At 35.5% G+C, this 17,100-nt stretch overlaps 1 protein-coding gene across 1 annotated transcript in view; it reads right to left on the minus strand.

The window, feature by feature from the left end:
• Positions 1–216: 216 nt before the first annotated feature.
• Positions 217–17,100, minus strand: part of LOC107302474 (sodium- and chloride-dependent GABA transporter 3) — a 96,369-nt gene continuing 79,485 nt past the window's right edge. The window contains exons 7-14 of the mRNA XM_015831581.1: positions 15,486–15,589; positions 11,647–11,771; positions 11,314–11,426; positions 10,363–10,500; positions 8,053–8,155; positions 3,979–4,079; positions 2,017–2,187; positions 217–369 (exon numbers count right to left, since the gene is read on the minus strand). Of these exons, the coding sequence (XP_015687067.1) occupies positions 217–369; positions 2,017–2,187; positions 3,979–4,079; positions 8,053–8,155; positions 10,363–10,500; positions 11,314–11,426; positions 11,647–11,771; positions 15,486–15,589 (1,008 nt within the window). The remainder of the gene's footprint in view (positions 370–2,016; positions 2,188–3,978; positions 4,080–8,052; positions 8,156–10,362; positions 10,501–11,313; positions 11,427–11,646; positions 11,772–15,485; positions 15,590–17,100) is intronic.

Here is a 17,100-nt window from a genome sequence, read left to right on the forward strand (position 1 = left end):
TTCTATCTGATTTATATATATATTTATATATATAATTGTTACTTATATAATAATTAAAAACCACTTTTAAACAATTATACAAGTTCACTTTAAAATTAACTTGTTAATAAAGTTGTGCAAAACAAGCTGGTTTCTATAATTAAGTGAAGTATTTATTCATTCATTCATTTATTTATGTCTTCATTTTTACAAAAATAATAATAATAGAAAGTTCATTTAGAAATGTGTTTCTTTTTCTGTAATGGCTGAAATGTTGCCATCACCTTTCAGTTTGGCATCGTAGTCATTTGCTGTAGCAACATATGAGCCAGCTCTGATCTTTCCTCTCATTTTCAGATCTGGGCTAGGTACAATCAGTTTTCTGAATCTCTGGAAAATAGGAAGACGATTAAAAAAACAACAATTAGGTCTTTCGGTCATCCTTATAGTCATGCCAACTCACTAAAACCTGGTTCACACATATTGTCCTTCTTAAGCACTGGTTCTTGAATATATCAGGATTTTAACATCGTAATATATATTGGTGTTGCATGGTGCAAATTTAAAACTATGTATGTGTGTATGTGTGTATGTATGTATGTATGTATGTATGTATGTATGTATGTATGTAATATGGCTATGAGGGCTTTGGATTTGGTTTTGAAGAGATGCGTCAGAAAGAATGGGAGGATGAATGCAGCACCAGTCTATATCTCATTAAAGTAGTCACATCTCCTTCTAGGATTAGACAACTGTAGTGACAGGTACACTCAGGTGATGTGTTCAAAGAACAGCATATTTTAAAGAACGTCTTTGGAAGTGATTCTGAGGCATACCACAGGCCTAATAATGTGTTATCCATTCATTCCATAATATTTAAGATGAATCCATTCATTCCATTTATTTAAGATAAAAATAATGGTGCTATGTTGTGCATAAAATAACACCCCCTCAGGTTCTGAATACTCCCCACCTAACAGTTCTCAGTTCTTACTAGAGGCTTACTCTAGGGCATTTGTTACCTCAATTTTGTTCCCTCCCTCTTTCACATTTTGGTTTTAAAATGTTTCATGAAATATTTTTCTTATGCTTGTGAATTGATATCATATAAACCATCTCTCAGGCTTGCCCCAGTCTACTCTCTCAGGAAAGTAAGACTCGTGACCCCATTTGGTTGAAGCAGAAGACCTTTTATGAAAAAAATTGGTTGCAGTAAAGTCAGACAGAATCTGGTGCTCCTGCACAAAATACAAAGCTATTTGTTTCCTTTCTCATTCCATTCCCCCATGACTGGTCCCCTGGCCAGCCAATGTGATGTCAGTAAAATGTTTTGAGAAACTCTGAGGTGTCATACTGGTAACATTACATTCTCAGGGAAAATGGCCTTGAAGATCCTGGTATAAGCTGGTTAGTGGAGATCTGGTCTTCTTCGACTGTCACTCCCCCCCCCCTATTTCCCACTTTTGAAGATATAGCAATAGTATCCAATAAACCCCCTCCCCTTTTTTAATGACAGGATGCCAGCAAGACACAGGACAGTGATGGTGGACCTGACACCATATCTAACAAGTGTTTGTATGCTACTTAATCAACATAATATAGGTTATTTATTTATGACCCTCAAGTGAATATTGTGGAATACATCTTTAAGTAAACTTGTGATTATTTTTTTTAAAAAAAATCCTCCAAAGCAACCCCCCTAAAATATAAACATGTTGTTTGGGCAACAAAAATGTCCACTTTTGCACCCTCCCAAGCTGTCTCTTGGTTCTTCCTCAGGTATCACCATACCCCATTCTCAAATCCAGGGTAAATTAATAAATCGATTGCTAACATTTGACATCTGCATCTGTTGAGTCACAACAGTGGGCACAAATTTATGCAGTTGGAAGTCCATAAGTTCTGAAGTACTACCAACAGAAGGTAAAGACTCAGGATTCACTGAAATATGTATATCCTATTTTTTCTTTCTGGGCTTATACCTGGAACTTCTTGTCTACGATATCAAACTGCTTTGTAATAAAAAACAAGCATCACCTCCAAAATGGTTCCTTCTGATTTCCACAGTTTTACACAGATCCACAAAGGAATGCAGACCATGGAGGACAGAGCCATCATCCAGCCAATACCATAACCCCAGTCTGGGTATATATATACGTTGTTATACTTCAAAGGTTTATATTTCACCAGGAAAAATATGAAGATGCCCTGAAATAAGGAGGAATGTGTTACGTATCCTTGAGAAAAAAAGAGAGAGAAATCTTGCTTAGGAAACTCCTTCATCCCAGTAAATTAATATATAAGGTCACACTTTGGAAAACAGACAGACAGCATGCTATCACTGCCGTTTTCTTCAATTTCAACACTCACATAACTTGCATCTGTCTCCTTTTTTACCCAAAGGGACCAGATTTCACACTGAAATCCAAATGAGCTTTAATTTAAATAACAAAGACATAAAGTCTTCTTTTCAATTTGGCCACAAGCTGCATTTGTGCAGATCAGCTTAGGGCTTGTGAGTAGAACATGTTTCAATTTGCATACTACTGAGTTGATTTTTCCTATCTCTTCCCACACACCTCTCACAAACATTGCAATGTATGCAATTTCAGGTGGCCTCAACCTGGACAAAAATACCAGAACATTCAATATGCTTCAAACCACTTCTAGTTTGGAATATTTACTTCTGGAAATAGCTAAACCAGAGCAGTTTGATGTGTTCAGGACAGAATGGAGTTGAGAATTCTGCACATCTTTTGCTGCAGTGCATTTCTCCAATAAAGCATGGATACAAAAAAGCATATATTCTATATACAACTTAATACATAACAGACAAAATGTACATGACTATACTTGAGTGCGTACAGGAAAAGCATTATATCATAAAAATCACTTGCATAATTTGTGATCACACAACATAAATATGCATATGCAGATACGCATATATTTGAATGAATATATAAAATACATATAAATTTCATAGGAACTTAAAAAAATTATTAAACTGTTGTGAAAATTACCATAGTCCTATATCACAGTTAATATCAGGTTTTCATTATTATATTAGCACTTCAAAAATACCTCTGAATCACCCATTTATATTATCTGCAATCTTGCATTTATATGTATGTATGTATGAATGTATGTATGTAGGGAGTGAGCTTGTATATGTATGCGTTTGTATATGTATGCATTTATGTGCATGCCTGTGTGCATACCAACCCACATGCACATATTTGTCTGTATGTACATACAAGTCCACCAATCTTCTCTGGTATATCAGTGATACTGAGTGAAATGGTTAATGCCAGCAAACCAAGTTAGTTTTTCCCAGGAATTGAAGGGAGGGGTACAGCAAGAGTTATATGAATCAGTTAGGATTCAGTCCACCACATCTTTGTTCAAGTGCCCATTATAGGCAGATTAGTAAATCCTATGCCATGTAGGAAATGCATGTATTTAGATGTGTTATACATTCTATCATGTCAATATGAATTAATGTACAAAGAAACAGTGTGGTTAAGACATCAGCCTGGAAAGTGGGAGGCCCTGAGTTCTTGTCCTTAGGCAAGTCACTGTCACTTAGCCAGTCGCTGTCTCTGAGCCCTAGGAAGGAGGCAATGACAAGCTACTTTTGAAATGTTGCCAAAAAACTCATTGACATGTCTAGGCAGTTGTCATAAGTAAACACTGACAAAGGTGTGCATGTGTGTGTGCACATACACAAAGACACAAAGTGAAGATAGCATGTAACAATGGCTTGCCTGAATCTGGGTGAATTGGGAAAAAAATCTTAATATAACACGATCAATAAAAAAAATAGCTAACTAAATGGAAGGATATTTCATAAGATTTTTTTCACTTAATCACTAGAGATTTATTTCATTCTCCTTGAATAATCTACTTCTACAAAATAATTTGAACAACACATCTGGATGAAAACCTTGCCAGAGCCTTACAAATTGTGTTCTCATACTAATCACATGTTTTATTACTTACTGCACAAATACCAGGAGTAATGAACATCCAACACCATTTAAACATTATCAGTGGTCTGTACCCAATCATATCTTCAATGTTGTCATAAAACCGATTGCTTCCTATGCAAAATAAAAGAGCAAAGAGTGAATGTGCATCCATGAACACTTTAGTTTCAATCTAGAGACAATGCTTCTGGAATTCTGTAGTAACACAAACCTTTATACACTATTTCTGAAATTGACCCTTTCTCTGTGATTGTCAATGAATGCCCAAAAATGGAAGGTAAAGGCAGCTGCTAAAATTGAGGCTGTTGCTAGAAAGAGACATTGCCCATTATTTACTGGGTCTGGTGTAGCCGTAACTACATCAGCTATGGTAACACAGTCCTTTCCACTGCTGGCTTAGGCCCTCGAAAGTGCTCTTGATATGATGTCCATTGTCTCACTACACATCTGAGGAAGGGACGTACAAGGCTGTCACTTTTATTTTCTTTTGGAGCTACCTGAGAATGATGCTGTCTCATGAGGTTATGCCATTGCAAGAGTAGGGAAGAGCCTCAAGCTTCCTGATGCCACCACCTTCCAAGTATAACACAAAAAACCAGATGGAACCTATTGCCAAAGATAAGGAGGCGCTCCAAGGAAAAGCGCATTAGGTCAGCATCCATTATTTCATTATCAGCAGGAAAAATCAGAGGGAAAGAGAACAGCAAAAACATCATTCTAGGACATTTTATTAAATGTTTAACATCTACATGAAGCCATTGGAGGAGGTCATCTGTAGCCATGGGATGAAATATCATCAGCATGCTGATGATGCCAGATGTATATTTCTGCCCCTGATGAAGTAAGCAATAATACTGATGTCCTGTCTCGGTCCTTGGAAGTTGTAGGAGTTTGGATGGGGAACAACAGGCTTTAGTTCAACCCTGGCTTAGGGTTTGGGGAATAAAATTAGGACCAAGAATATGGTGAAGCAATCACTAAGTGGAAGTTCAGCTATGCTTACGATCTTACCTCAACTTTTCTTTGCTTCACAGGATTGCAAAGATTATAAATGCAAGGATTAGTTGCAAGGTTACTTCTTCATCCCTGTCATAGCTATGAACAGTTGCAATACGAGAAAAATCACTAAACAAAGACTACCCATAGATCAGCACACATTACACCTCTGTTCAGCTGCACTGATTATCAATTTGTTTGGGGGTTCAATTCAAGGTGCTAATAATGATCTATAAAGCCCTGCATGACATGGGGCTGGGTTATTTGAGAGACTGCCTTTCCTCAATCACATCTTTCCATCCCATCAGGTCTGGCAGAAACAGCATGTTGCAAGTCCCATCCACAAATGAATGCCATCTGATGGGACCCAGAAGAGACCCTTTTCTGCCCCAGCACCCACTCTTTGGAAGATCGTGTTCCCTGAAGTCAAACTGGCCCTGACCTTGTTGGACATCTAGAAAGTTCTGAAGACATAGCTTTGCAATATGACTAGGGATCCAGTAATGGTGGTCTGGAGTCTGTTGGGGAAATTAAAGGTATTCTTCCACATATTATGTTTTTACTGATTGTTAATAGTTTATTGCTTTTTTAATTATTTTGTTGTTATGATTTTGGTTATTTTTTAATTATCTTTGTTTTTTAACTTTGTAAGCTTCCCAGACTCATGAAAACATAATGAGCAGGTATATAAAATCAATTAGTCAATAAGATCTTCTACTTTCCTTGAGGAAAGATGGGATGTTTATTCCATTTTACTTAACACTTATTTTGACAGATGAAGAGCATCTATGTACCTAAACTGAATGACACTACAAAAATTTCCCGAATTAAATTGGAAAGTTGTATTAAATCATCAACTCATGAAAGTTGGATGAGTTTGAATACTTTAAAGATTTTTACATATGTATAAAAACTCTTTTTAAAATTAACTTGGACAATCAAACCAAGCTGACTTGATTTGATGCATTATGTGGTTGCAGTCAACACTGAGTTTAACTTAGAGGTACATAATAACAGTTTATGCTTCAAACTGGCTTCTGCAATTCATGTAATACGTACTTGAGCAAAATATTATGTTTGCTTGTATACTATAGCAATACAGGTTTAATGCATAAGATTGATAAATTAAGGGACACTCTTTATTCATACTTTATTTGGTATACTGGGCCATTGCTTCCTGATTGATTCCTCCCCCTGTTGCTTTTCAGAGTGAATTCAGCTTGCTGGGAATATTTCATTATAAGAGCATTTTAGGCAGTTCACATATATGGGGTTGCATCTTATATACTTGGTATTGAATGCAATTCACACATTTACCACCATCTGTATTTAATTCTTGTAATTTTAAAATTATTCTTATATTTATAATTGTTTCTATATTTTATTTTTGCGGCAATGTGAGCCATTGTGATGACTCCCCCGGACACTTCCCAGATATGTCTTCAGATCTCAGCTCGGAAGAGGATGAACCAGTTCCGGCACTTCTGGAGGGGAGTTGATCAATGGCTCCAAGCAACCGTCTGAGAAGGATTTGACTGAAGCACAGCTGCAGCAGGATAGCCCTGAGACTTCAGGTGGGGAAACCACATAGCTGCAGCCAATCAGTGATGAGGAAGAAGAACTGTCTTCTATACCTGATCTGAGAACACGTAGCAGCAAAGGTCAGCCTGATTACTTGTGAGGAGCCAGCCTCGCTCTTTTTAATTTAGCACAGTAGACAGATGGAGGCAATGCTGGGAACATGTTCATTTCCTAGCTGTGTTTTTTCCTGGTTGTTGTGATTCATGCCTTGCTTTGATTGATAGTAGGCCCTGACTTGGATCATGCCGTGTGAAATCTGGACTTTTCTTGCCCTGTGAATTATCTTGTATTGTGGATTTAACTTTGCCTGGTGGGTTTATTTCATTTGGGAAACTTTAAAGTGCCTTGTTGACTCAAGGGCCCTTGCTCTGTGAATTAGCATTGGTCTGCTTTTGGCAGAACTTAATTGGGACAGTTCTGGGTTTTTGGTGAAGGGAATTGCTGGGGAATATTAATAAACCCACTAAATTACCATTACATGTGCATGTGAGTGAAAAGGACAGCACAGCCACGTAAAGTCTCCTTGGATAGAGTGATAGGCAGTATATAAATTTAATAAATAAACTAAATTATAGAATTATCAAATTAATTAAGTATTCACAAAAGAATCAAGGCATTAAATCTGCAGTCTGTATTTAACTCCTAACTTCTAAAAGACAACAACATGAATTGTTCTGGGAACCACTCCAAGGATAGCTATATGGCAGTGATGACGAACCTATGGCACGGGTGCCAGAGGCGGCACTCGGAGCCCTTTCTGTGGGCACACGCACCGTCTCCCCAGCCCCGCCTCCTCCCACAGCCCCCTCCTCACCAGCAGCCCCCCTGGAGGAGAGTCACCCCTGGGTGCAGCCCACGCGAAGCAGCGCAGCCAAGGACATGGTAGCCGGGCAGCGGGAACAAGACTCTGCCCTTGCGCCCGGTCACGCGCAGATGATGCTGCGGGGCATGGGCAGAGGGCATGGCTGCCATGTTGCTGTGGGCTGCCTGGGTGATCTGTGGCGAGCCGTGGAGGTGGTGAGTGGCCCAGTGGGCAGGGCAGAGCAGGGACGGGGGTGGGGGGCAGTTTTTGGGCACTCGGTCTCTAAAAGGTTCGCCATCACTGCTATATGGGAAACAATATTCATCAGAAGGGGAGATCTATAAACCATGCTTTGACAATTCTAATCTTAAATTTTGCCTCAATTCAAACATTTTTAATATGGCAAGGTATATTATGGAAATAATTTCTACAGAGGTAAGAAAGATGGAGGCAAAGAAGGATAACACTAGATATTTTGTTTTGTTGTCCCTGCATTATCCTTTCTCTGCACAAGGCCAGACATATTTCCCCAGCTGGTCCCTGGAAAAGATATTGATGACTATGTATATCTAGTGTATATTTAACATGTTTGAGACATATTTGTATGATGAGAAACAGGACATAAGTAATTGACATAAAAATACATTATTCAAATTATCTGGAAAAGTATTATGTAATTTCAGGCAATAACATCAATCATTGACTCACCATAAAACCACCCAATGCAGACACACTCAAATATAGCAACAAAAAGAAGGCACATTCCACTAGCAGCATAAGAATCAAATAGCTGGAAAACATACATTCCGCCCTGAAAAAGAAAATTAAAAAATAAGAAGGTTGTGGGTTTGTGACATTTTAGTTTTAAAATGAGGATTATTTTCAGATAGTATTCGCTGGAGGATACCATGTAATTTTTCAAATTATAACTGGAAAGGGAGAAAATACAATGTTCTTCTCCTTTGCCCAAGTCAAGAGGAAAATTATTCCTTTAAAGGCATTATTTTCATTGTGGGACACCTCCATTGGTATAGTGATATTAGCCTCACAGCAAGGATTTACCTTATAGTAGTTAAAAGCTAGCCTTTATCAGTAAATTTAGGTAAGAAATACCTAATAAAATGCTAGCTGTTCACCCTAAGCCATACAGCTCAAAGTAAAATTCAATCGACAAGAAAATTTGCACAGCATTTAAAATGTTCCTTGGAAATTACATAGCACTGGAGTGGATATTGCAGTTCTTTTCAACAGCAGTGCATTTTCCCCTTAAATTTAACTCATTGAATGTTTTGGGGTTTTTTTGGGGGGGGGGGAAATGTAATGAAAAACCTTAGGTGACAGTAAATGATGCAACAGTGCCATTTGGTGGACCATGATACATATTGCAACTTGATTGTATACTGCAAGTAACATATTCTAGAATGTACAACATTCTACTCTTTGAAACAAAAGGCATAGAAACAGTGTGCTTTGGAAAAAAATATTTTCTCCTTTTGCTAAATTCTATTCAAAACAGTTGGGTAAACAGCTGCAGTAATAAATAAGCTGGGTTTGCCTCATGAACTGATATGCCTCGAAACACGATTTTCTGGAGAGTGATAATAGTGGTATAACTCTCATATTATATTTATGCTTTTTCAGTAGCATGGAGCTGAACACTCTGAGTAAGGTTTTGGCCTTGTGTGAAGTAGGGCTTAGCACATGTCTCCAATAGGGTTGCATGCATATTTTCCACTGAAAGAGTCTTCTAGACCATCTCTCCCACCAAAATCTGACACTAGCCACATATCTCTTCTGCAATTAGAGATATTTTAAAAGGTTAATTCTTTTGTTTATTTAAAGTATTTCTATACCTTAGTTTATATAAATATTTATAATATACATTATATTTCCTATACATCACAGAAAATTCCCAACTGCTTTACAGTAGCCACAAAATCAATTCAAAATAGTAGGAAAAAAAGTTAAAAACAATATATCTGGAAAAACCAGGGAGAATTTAATGGCTGGACTCAGCGGACTAAATTATTACTTCCAATATTGATTTTTATGATAGTGTCATAAAATCAGTGTTGGAAGAAATAATTTAGTCTGTTGAATACAATTCCCTGTTCAGTTCATGATAGTTTCCATAAATGGGATATCAATCATGTCATGTAATCAACAGTATCACAAACTGTAGTGCAGAGACTAGCATCTCTTCTTAAGATTATATATCTTGGAGGGAATATGTAATTGTTCTTTATGATTGTTTATGATTCATCCATTCTGTGAAGCTAATGAAGTAAAATATTATCATCTTGATGAACAATATCAAAAGCAACCGAGGGTTCAAATTAGAGTTTCATGTCTCTTGGTAGAGGTCATCTATTGGTGATTAAGATTCTACCCTATTCCAGTCTGGAATTCAGAATGGGTATCTTCTTCAGGCAATACAAAGGAATTGGTAGCAATAAAACTAAGTTCAATTTAATGTTATGAATAAAATATAATTAGCATTTACTCTCCTGTGTATATGGTACTTTTTGCCTCTGTCATACAAAATTACAATTCAATGGCAATTCAATAGTTGATTACTAATACGATTCTTCTTATTAATTCAGTTTATTCGATTTGTATGTCATTATCTATCCCCTTCCCTACCCATCACATCTAGATGATTCTGGGCAACTAACAGTTTGTAGTAAAGCATAATCAATCAGTGATGATTGGAGAGGTTTTGTACATACAAAATTTTAATTCACCCTGGTGAATGGGAAGGGTCCATTGAAAGGGATAATCTGTTCCTAATTCCTAAATGGCTTTTCAAATCAAGACCAGCATTTTATAGAATGCTAAAATACATTTGACAAGAAGATCTAATATTTCTAAATGATTGGCAATTAATCCCAAACCTATTTTTATAAATATTTGTGGTTCCAATAATTTATGAGTCATCCAATATGCTTCATAGAATTCCCAACTCTAAAAATGAGGGTTGTGAATTAATAGTTGTGAATGTTATTAAATGTAACTTACCTCTGTTAACATGATTAAACCAAGAAAGAAAGACACAATTGAAAGAGCTAGAATCAACATTTCTCTTCTATATCCTCTCCGGAAAACTTTGGGATACATATCCACCACTGCTGTCACAAGACTCTCAACACACACAAACTGGATAAAAGAAACAGAAACAAAGCAAACAAATACATTCCCGTTTCTATATCAGTAATCAGTGCATGAAAAGTTTTGCAGCATTCACAGCCCAATGTTGTAAGTAGCTTTATTCAAACTATATCGCAGGTGAGGCAAATTGTGATTCTGATTAAGACTATCCCTATTATTCTTCAAAAGAGATAAGGGACAAGTTTTTAAGTTTTCTCAGCACAAAATAAAGCACTAGACTCTGTATTATTTCTTGACTCACTGCTGTGAAAAATTAGGGAAATTATTCAGCATTTAAGAATTATTATGGGCTGAGGACAGTGCTCCATTTTATATTCCTATCTTCAAACTCAACAGTACCGATTATATGTTTTTGAAATCTAATCCTTCAAGGTGATTAAACACCATTTTTAAATTCCTTAGTTCACTTTCCTAAAGTCACTAGGTACATCTCTCAACCCTACTTTAGTGGCTGGTGCGCAATTCCATTCTTTTAGAACAGCTATTTTCCAAGGAACCCATGGTTCCAATGGGAAAGCTGCCTTCATTGCCTTTTCTCTATCAAGTTGCCAGCCTTTTAAATTTCTCAAGTTTAGCCTGTGATTGAGGTACATTATTTTCAACTCATGTTATTATACACTTGCCTGCCTGTTTTCTCTTATTTCATCTCACAAGCAATACCAGTTTGCATATATTAACAAGTCACATATGTTTATACTCATAAAGAATATATCTTACTATGTAACAATTCTACGTTTTAAAGACCTTCACAGAAATTAGTTTGCAATTTTTATAACAGTTTTATAGTAGCTGTGATTTTACCTGACTATCTAATCCAAGGAATATAAGCATCATGAAAAACAAAGTTGCCCACAATGGAGAAAGAGGCATCATTGTTACAGCTTTTGGATATGCAATGAAAGCAAGTCCAGGTCCTGAAAGTAAAATAAAAGGAATTAGATACATAAATGAGGACTTGTTCATATACTGATCACATTATGGATAGTCGGTATAGATATATAATTGATGGCATGGGATGTCTATTACTCTGGATCTTATCTCTTTATAGAAAATGTCCAACTTCTTTCCTGCACAATTAACTTATCTTTAAATCCCATATTCAAGAAGACCATCAAATATATTTGTAGAACTTACCTGATTCTGCAACCTCTGCTATGGGAACCCCCTGTTCAAAAGCCATAAAGCCAAGAACAGAAAAGATGGCAAAACCAGCCACAAAGCTTGTACCACTGTTCAGGCAACAGAGCATAATGCAGTCTCTATCAAATAAAGAGCAAAATCATTGTTTAATTTTAAGTGCTTGACTTTATATCACAGTTCTGGAAAAAAAAAATCAGAAAGAGAGAAGCATTAACTTCCAGGAACTTTCCATGTAGCTTGTTGGCTGTACTTCTAATACATTAATATAATCAAATGGATTATAGTACATTTTTGCCACAGTTAGTATCACCAAATTCTACTGTTCTAGATCTCAGAGATATCATCAGAGATTTAGTCAGAATTTTAATGATACCTCTTTTTTTTACTTGGTGCCAAAAATACAGGAAATAATTTATTTGGCTATTCAATGGTAGCCTTTGGAAATATAATTTTTCATTTTTCTAATTCAATGTCTTCTCAGAATATGGAAAGAAAACTTCTACAAGCTGTCTCACTTGGAATATAATTACTGGTTTTATGGAATTTCCATATTATATGACTGCCTACATTATGTTGCAAATGCACAGTTAACATTCACATGTAAGTTCTTCTTGCAAGGCTTTAAGGAGAAATGCATAACCAGAGAAATCTGAAATATAACATTATGCTAAATGATACAATTTTATATTCAAATAACGTGATTACTGTAACTACTAATAAATAGTTTCTGTTTTCTACTTTCTTCAGGAAATGATATCAGTTTGTGTAGGTAAATACCTACAATATTTAAATTCTTGGTTGTCAATCGGTTTGAAAAGAGAGAAGTTTGTGTTAAGAAATATAAAATCTTGTGGCACCTTAAAGATGACAGTTTTGTCAGTTTTAAATGTACTTTGAAGATTTATATTCCACAAGGACTTATCTGAAATACTTTGACAAAGATTCAGTATTTTTATCTGACAAGACGGACAAAATACAGAATGTGGAGAATGATTCCTAAAAGGATGTTTTACTGGATCTATAAAAGAAATTGGTCAATTAAAAAATAAAAGGAAAGTACAAATGATAAACAAACAATGACCTTAAACATTTTTTTAATTACAATTGAGGTTTGCTAAAGCCTTGAAGGGACCACGAAGGGGAAGATCTATGTGATGGTATATAGAAGAATCAAAGAGAAATCAAATCCTACAACAATATTTGATTGAATTAAAGGAAGGAATATAAAGTTGATTTATTTGATCAAGGTTAAAGTAAAACATTTTGTTTTTGCAATGCTCTGGCAACATTAATGGACTTTGTGCTGACACCAGGATTGAAAAATTGGTGTTTTATCTATTTGCTTCTAGAAAAGGGCTGAAGAGATACCTGTTTAATCTTATAGGGGATTAAGAATTATTAAATTTGTTTATATTTGAGATAATGAAGATTGGAATACACTTCTTTATATATTTCTTTTCCTCTTTTTTATATTTTTTCTCTTCTGCAGTTTTACTGTTTCCTTCTCTTTCTATTCGTTCCCTAAGTTTAATATGTATTAGTTTTTATTATTGTAATTAAAATTCATAAAAAATTACATTCATGATGAATATTACTCATTTATTTTATGGTCAATATAATATTATTAAATATTCTTGATAGTTATCAATAATATTAATATTATTATGGTTCAATGCATAGTTAGACAGATGTTCAGATTGTATTTGGCATTCAGGCTAGGCAAACGTGGATACTTGATAGTGTTTAAAGTATCATTACAACATATAACCTGTTCCAAATAAAAATGTTTTTTGCAACTGACTGATTGATTTTTCAATGCCAATGATGTTCAAGTGATACTTCAGTTGTTTTGGGATTATAGGACCCTGTTCCTATTGGTTCTACCTTTGCTTTCAGTTCATATCAGTCTCAGACTCTTAACATAAGTCTTAACAAAAATACTTTGATTTTTGTTAGCTTCCAAGACATGGAAGAGAAAAAAAAGGTGAAGCCCTAAGGCAAAATCTGCAATTTGTCTGTCTGTCTGTCTGTCTGTCTGTCTGTCTGTCTGTCTGTCTGTCTGTCTGTCTGTCTCTCTCTCTCTCTCTCTCTCTCTCTCTCTCTCTTTCTATCTCTATCATCTTATCTCTCTCTCTCTCTCTCATAACAAAAATGAGAAAAAACAGATAATTAATATAATATCTCATCAAATACTAAATAAGTTGCATAGTATTTTATATCGTCAACCTTTCTTCACTCATTCTGCCTACACTATTTATCTACATCTGAAATTTTATCATTTTCAATATCGTCACATCATTCATGACTTTCTTTCATGTATTTATTCTTGAAGCTTTATTTCAATTTCAACTTTTGACATATCACTAGCATATATATTCCTATGTCTGTCAAAAATACTCATTCCAGGATTCAGTGATTTTATCTTTCAGAAATGATCTATCCCAGATAATTTTATCACTTTATTTTTATTTTCTGGAAGATCGTGTTTTTTGATCTTGCTCATATTAAGATGTGTGGATTTCAACTCCCAGAATTCCCCAGCCTGATCTAGGCTGAAAATGGCCAAGATTGAGAAACATTGATTTAGGCATTTTACCAGTTTCCAAAACTAATTTTCATTTTAGTCAAAATTTAATGGCTTGTTTCCCTGTTTCTTTTAATCTTAATCTTAATTATTTATTGCAATCTTTGAAACTATCTTGTATTTTCAGTGCAATTTTTTATCTCTTAACTTCCTGCAGTAATTCTACTTTCACTCTAGAGCGTCCTCCATTTCTTTCTTTTTCTTTTATATTCATTTTCCATTTTTAACAGTATCCAATAATATCCATCTCACTTTCAGGATCTCTATTTACTACTCTAATTCTATCACTTTTATCAGAAACAAGTGAATTAATCGCTATTTAAGATCTATATCCTTTCTTTTGTTATGGATACAGATAAACAGTTATTTTGCTTAGATCCAGTAGTGGGATTCAGCCGGTTCGCACCACTTCAGCAGAACCAGTAGCTAATTTTTTGTTGCCCAGGCTCAGAATGGACTTCCAGAAGCGGCATCCACACAGAGAACCAGTTGTTCACATATTTGAATCCCACCACTGCTTAGATTACATTTTTTAAACACATTTTTTTTCTAACCAAATATTTCCTAGTTGCCATTTTTCTTTATTTTTTTGGTCCTTGAATGGACCAGTCACTTTTTCTGCATTGTCTTCTTTCATTCCCACCTATACAGTCATGTCACCTAACAGAATCATTTTTGTCCTATAAACCTAAGAAGAACAGAAAGAAGATGATATGGAGTGTACATAATTGTCAGAAAAATAGGAGAGACAGATATTGGTGGGGTTGTGGCTAGAAGGCCCTAACCCTAATCCTAATCACAAGCACCAGTAATTTAAACTGAACTGTCTTAGATAAGGAGCTAATAGAGCATCATGTGCTACAATGATAATAAGATACCATATGTAGCTTTTCCTGCTTCTGATAAGATCAATACCAATCAGCTGGCATTAATTGGCACGTGCAGGCCCCAAGCCTAACCCACGCCCACTTTTACTTCAGACATATTCACACTATTCTATCCAAGATAGGATTTTACTTTAGAGGTCAACATGCAGGCATCTCACCAATCAAACAGGGTCCAGACCATTTAAATAATGCATAGTGTTTATTAGTGTATGCAGTATGTATGCATGTATGTGTTTTTGTGTTTTAATTAGTCTTGCATACACATCACCAAATAATTACCTTAAATATATACCTAGATTTATAAATAGATTAAACTAAAACCTAAACAGAAAAAAACATATAATGACACAATTGTGTATTACCTATAACAGTTATTATTGTAGTTATTGTAGCTTCCTAGGGCTGTCAAGCATCCCAGGCAGATAGCATAGGAGAAAAATATCTGTGTTCCAGCATCTACCCAGACCTGCAAACATAAAAATGCAAAAACAATTTAGGAAAAAAGAAATATTTTCTATTTCAGAACCATATACAATAATTCATATATAAAAAGTATTACCAAAATGCCTTGTTGCCATATTTTTTGCTGGATAACCAGTTTAAAAATCCAAAGATCATTATGTGATTAAAAAATAAACATTGTGTTTCGGTTGTTTTTCTTGGTATTCCTTTTCGTCCCATTACTTGTGATTTTTTTTTATTCCAGTGAAGTATTATCTATTTGTAATATCAAGGATTATTTTTTAGCAAACGTAAAAGAAATTATTTGGGGAGCAGACTCCTGTTTTATTGTCAGAAAGCATCTATTATAACTGTATGATTTTACTGTGGTATAAAATTGATATAATAGGCCAAGTATCTACAGTTAGATAGTCATACAGAGCACTGTATCAAACAAAGTACATCTGCAAACATTGCATCATTGCATTTCTACTGTTTGTAGAATTAAGTACATTGAGAAAAATGGTTTTTTTTAAACTACACTTTCCAGAGATTTAGGCAATGTGGACTGGAGAAAATGGAAGTTATAGCACACTACATCTACACCTAGACAGCAAGTTAAAGAAGGCTAATGTAATCCATAATTGATATCCAGCAAAAAAGGATTATGACTATGAGCCAGCAGTGTGCAGCAGCAGCCAAACAAACTAGTACAATCCTGGGTTGTATAAACAAAGACATAGAATCAAGATCACGTGAAGTATTAGTACCATTTTATAAAACCCTAGCGAGACCACACCTGGAATACTGCAACCAATTTTGGTCACCATATTACAAAAAAGATGTTGAGACCTTGGAAAAAGTTCATAGAAGAACAACTAAGATGATCAAAGGCCTGGAGATTAAAACATATGAAGAACAGCTGCAGGATTTGGGTTTGGCTAGTCTAAAGAAAAGAAATAATAGGGGTGACATGATAGCAGTATTCCAGTATTTGAGGTGGTGCCACAAAGAAGAGGGGGTCAAACTATTCTCCAAAGCACCAGAGGGCAGGACAAGAAACAATAGTTGGAAACTGATCAAAGAGGGAAGCAACATGGAATTCAGAAGAAACTTCCTAACAGTGAGGTCAATTAACCAGTGGAACAACTTGCCTTCAGAATTGTGGGCACTCCATCACTGGAGGTTTTTAAGAAGAGACTGGACAGTCACTTGTCTGAGATGGTATAGGTTCCTCTTTTTTTTTTTTTTTGAAATAAATTTTTATTAATTTTTCAATTAAAAACAAAAGCATAAATCTTTTATCACAATATCAACCAAAGAAAATAACAAATCCACGGACGTGTTCAGTGTCCCCCCCAACTGCACCACCCTCTTACTTACTACACCTTCCTCCTCCCAACCTACCACCACTCCTCCTTCCTCCCTCTTTCCTACATCCCTTTCCCACTCAACCATCCCGTCTTGTGCAGTTGGGGCTCCACCGGACACCTCCCTAAAAAATTATACATATATGTACATATAAATCTATAACAC

This window comes from Protobothrops mucrosquamatus, unplaced genomic scaffold, assembly GCF_001527695.2.
Source record: "Protobothrops mucrosquamatus isolate PMUCROS unplaced genomic scaffold, P.Mucros_1.0 scaffold_263, whole genome shotgun sequence".
NCBI lineage: Eukaryota > Metazoa > Chordata > Lepidosauria > Squamata > Viperidae > Protobothrops > Protobothrops mucrosquamatus.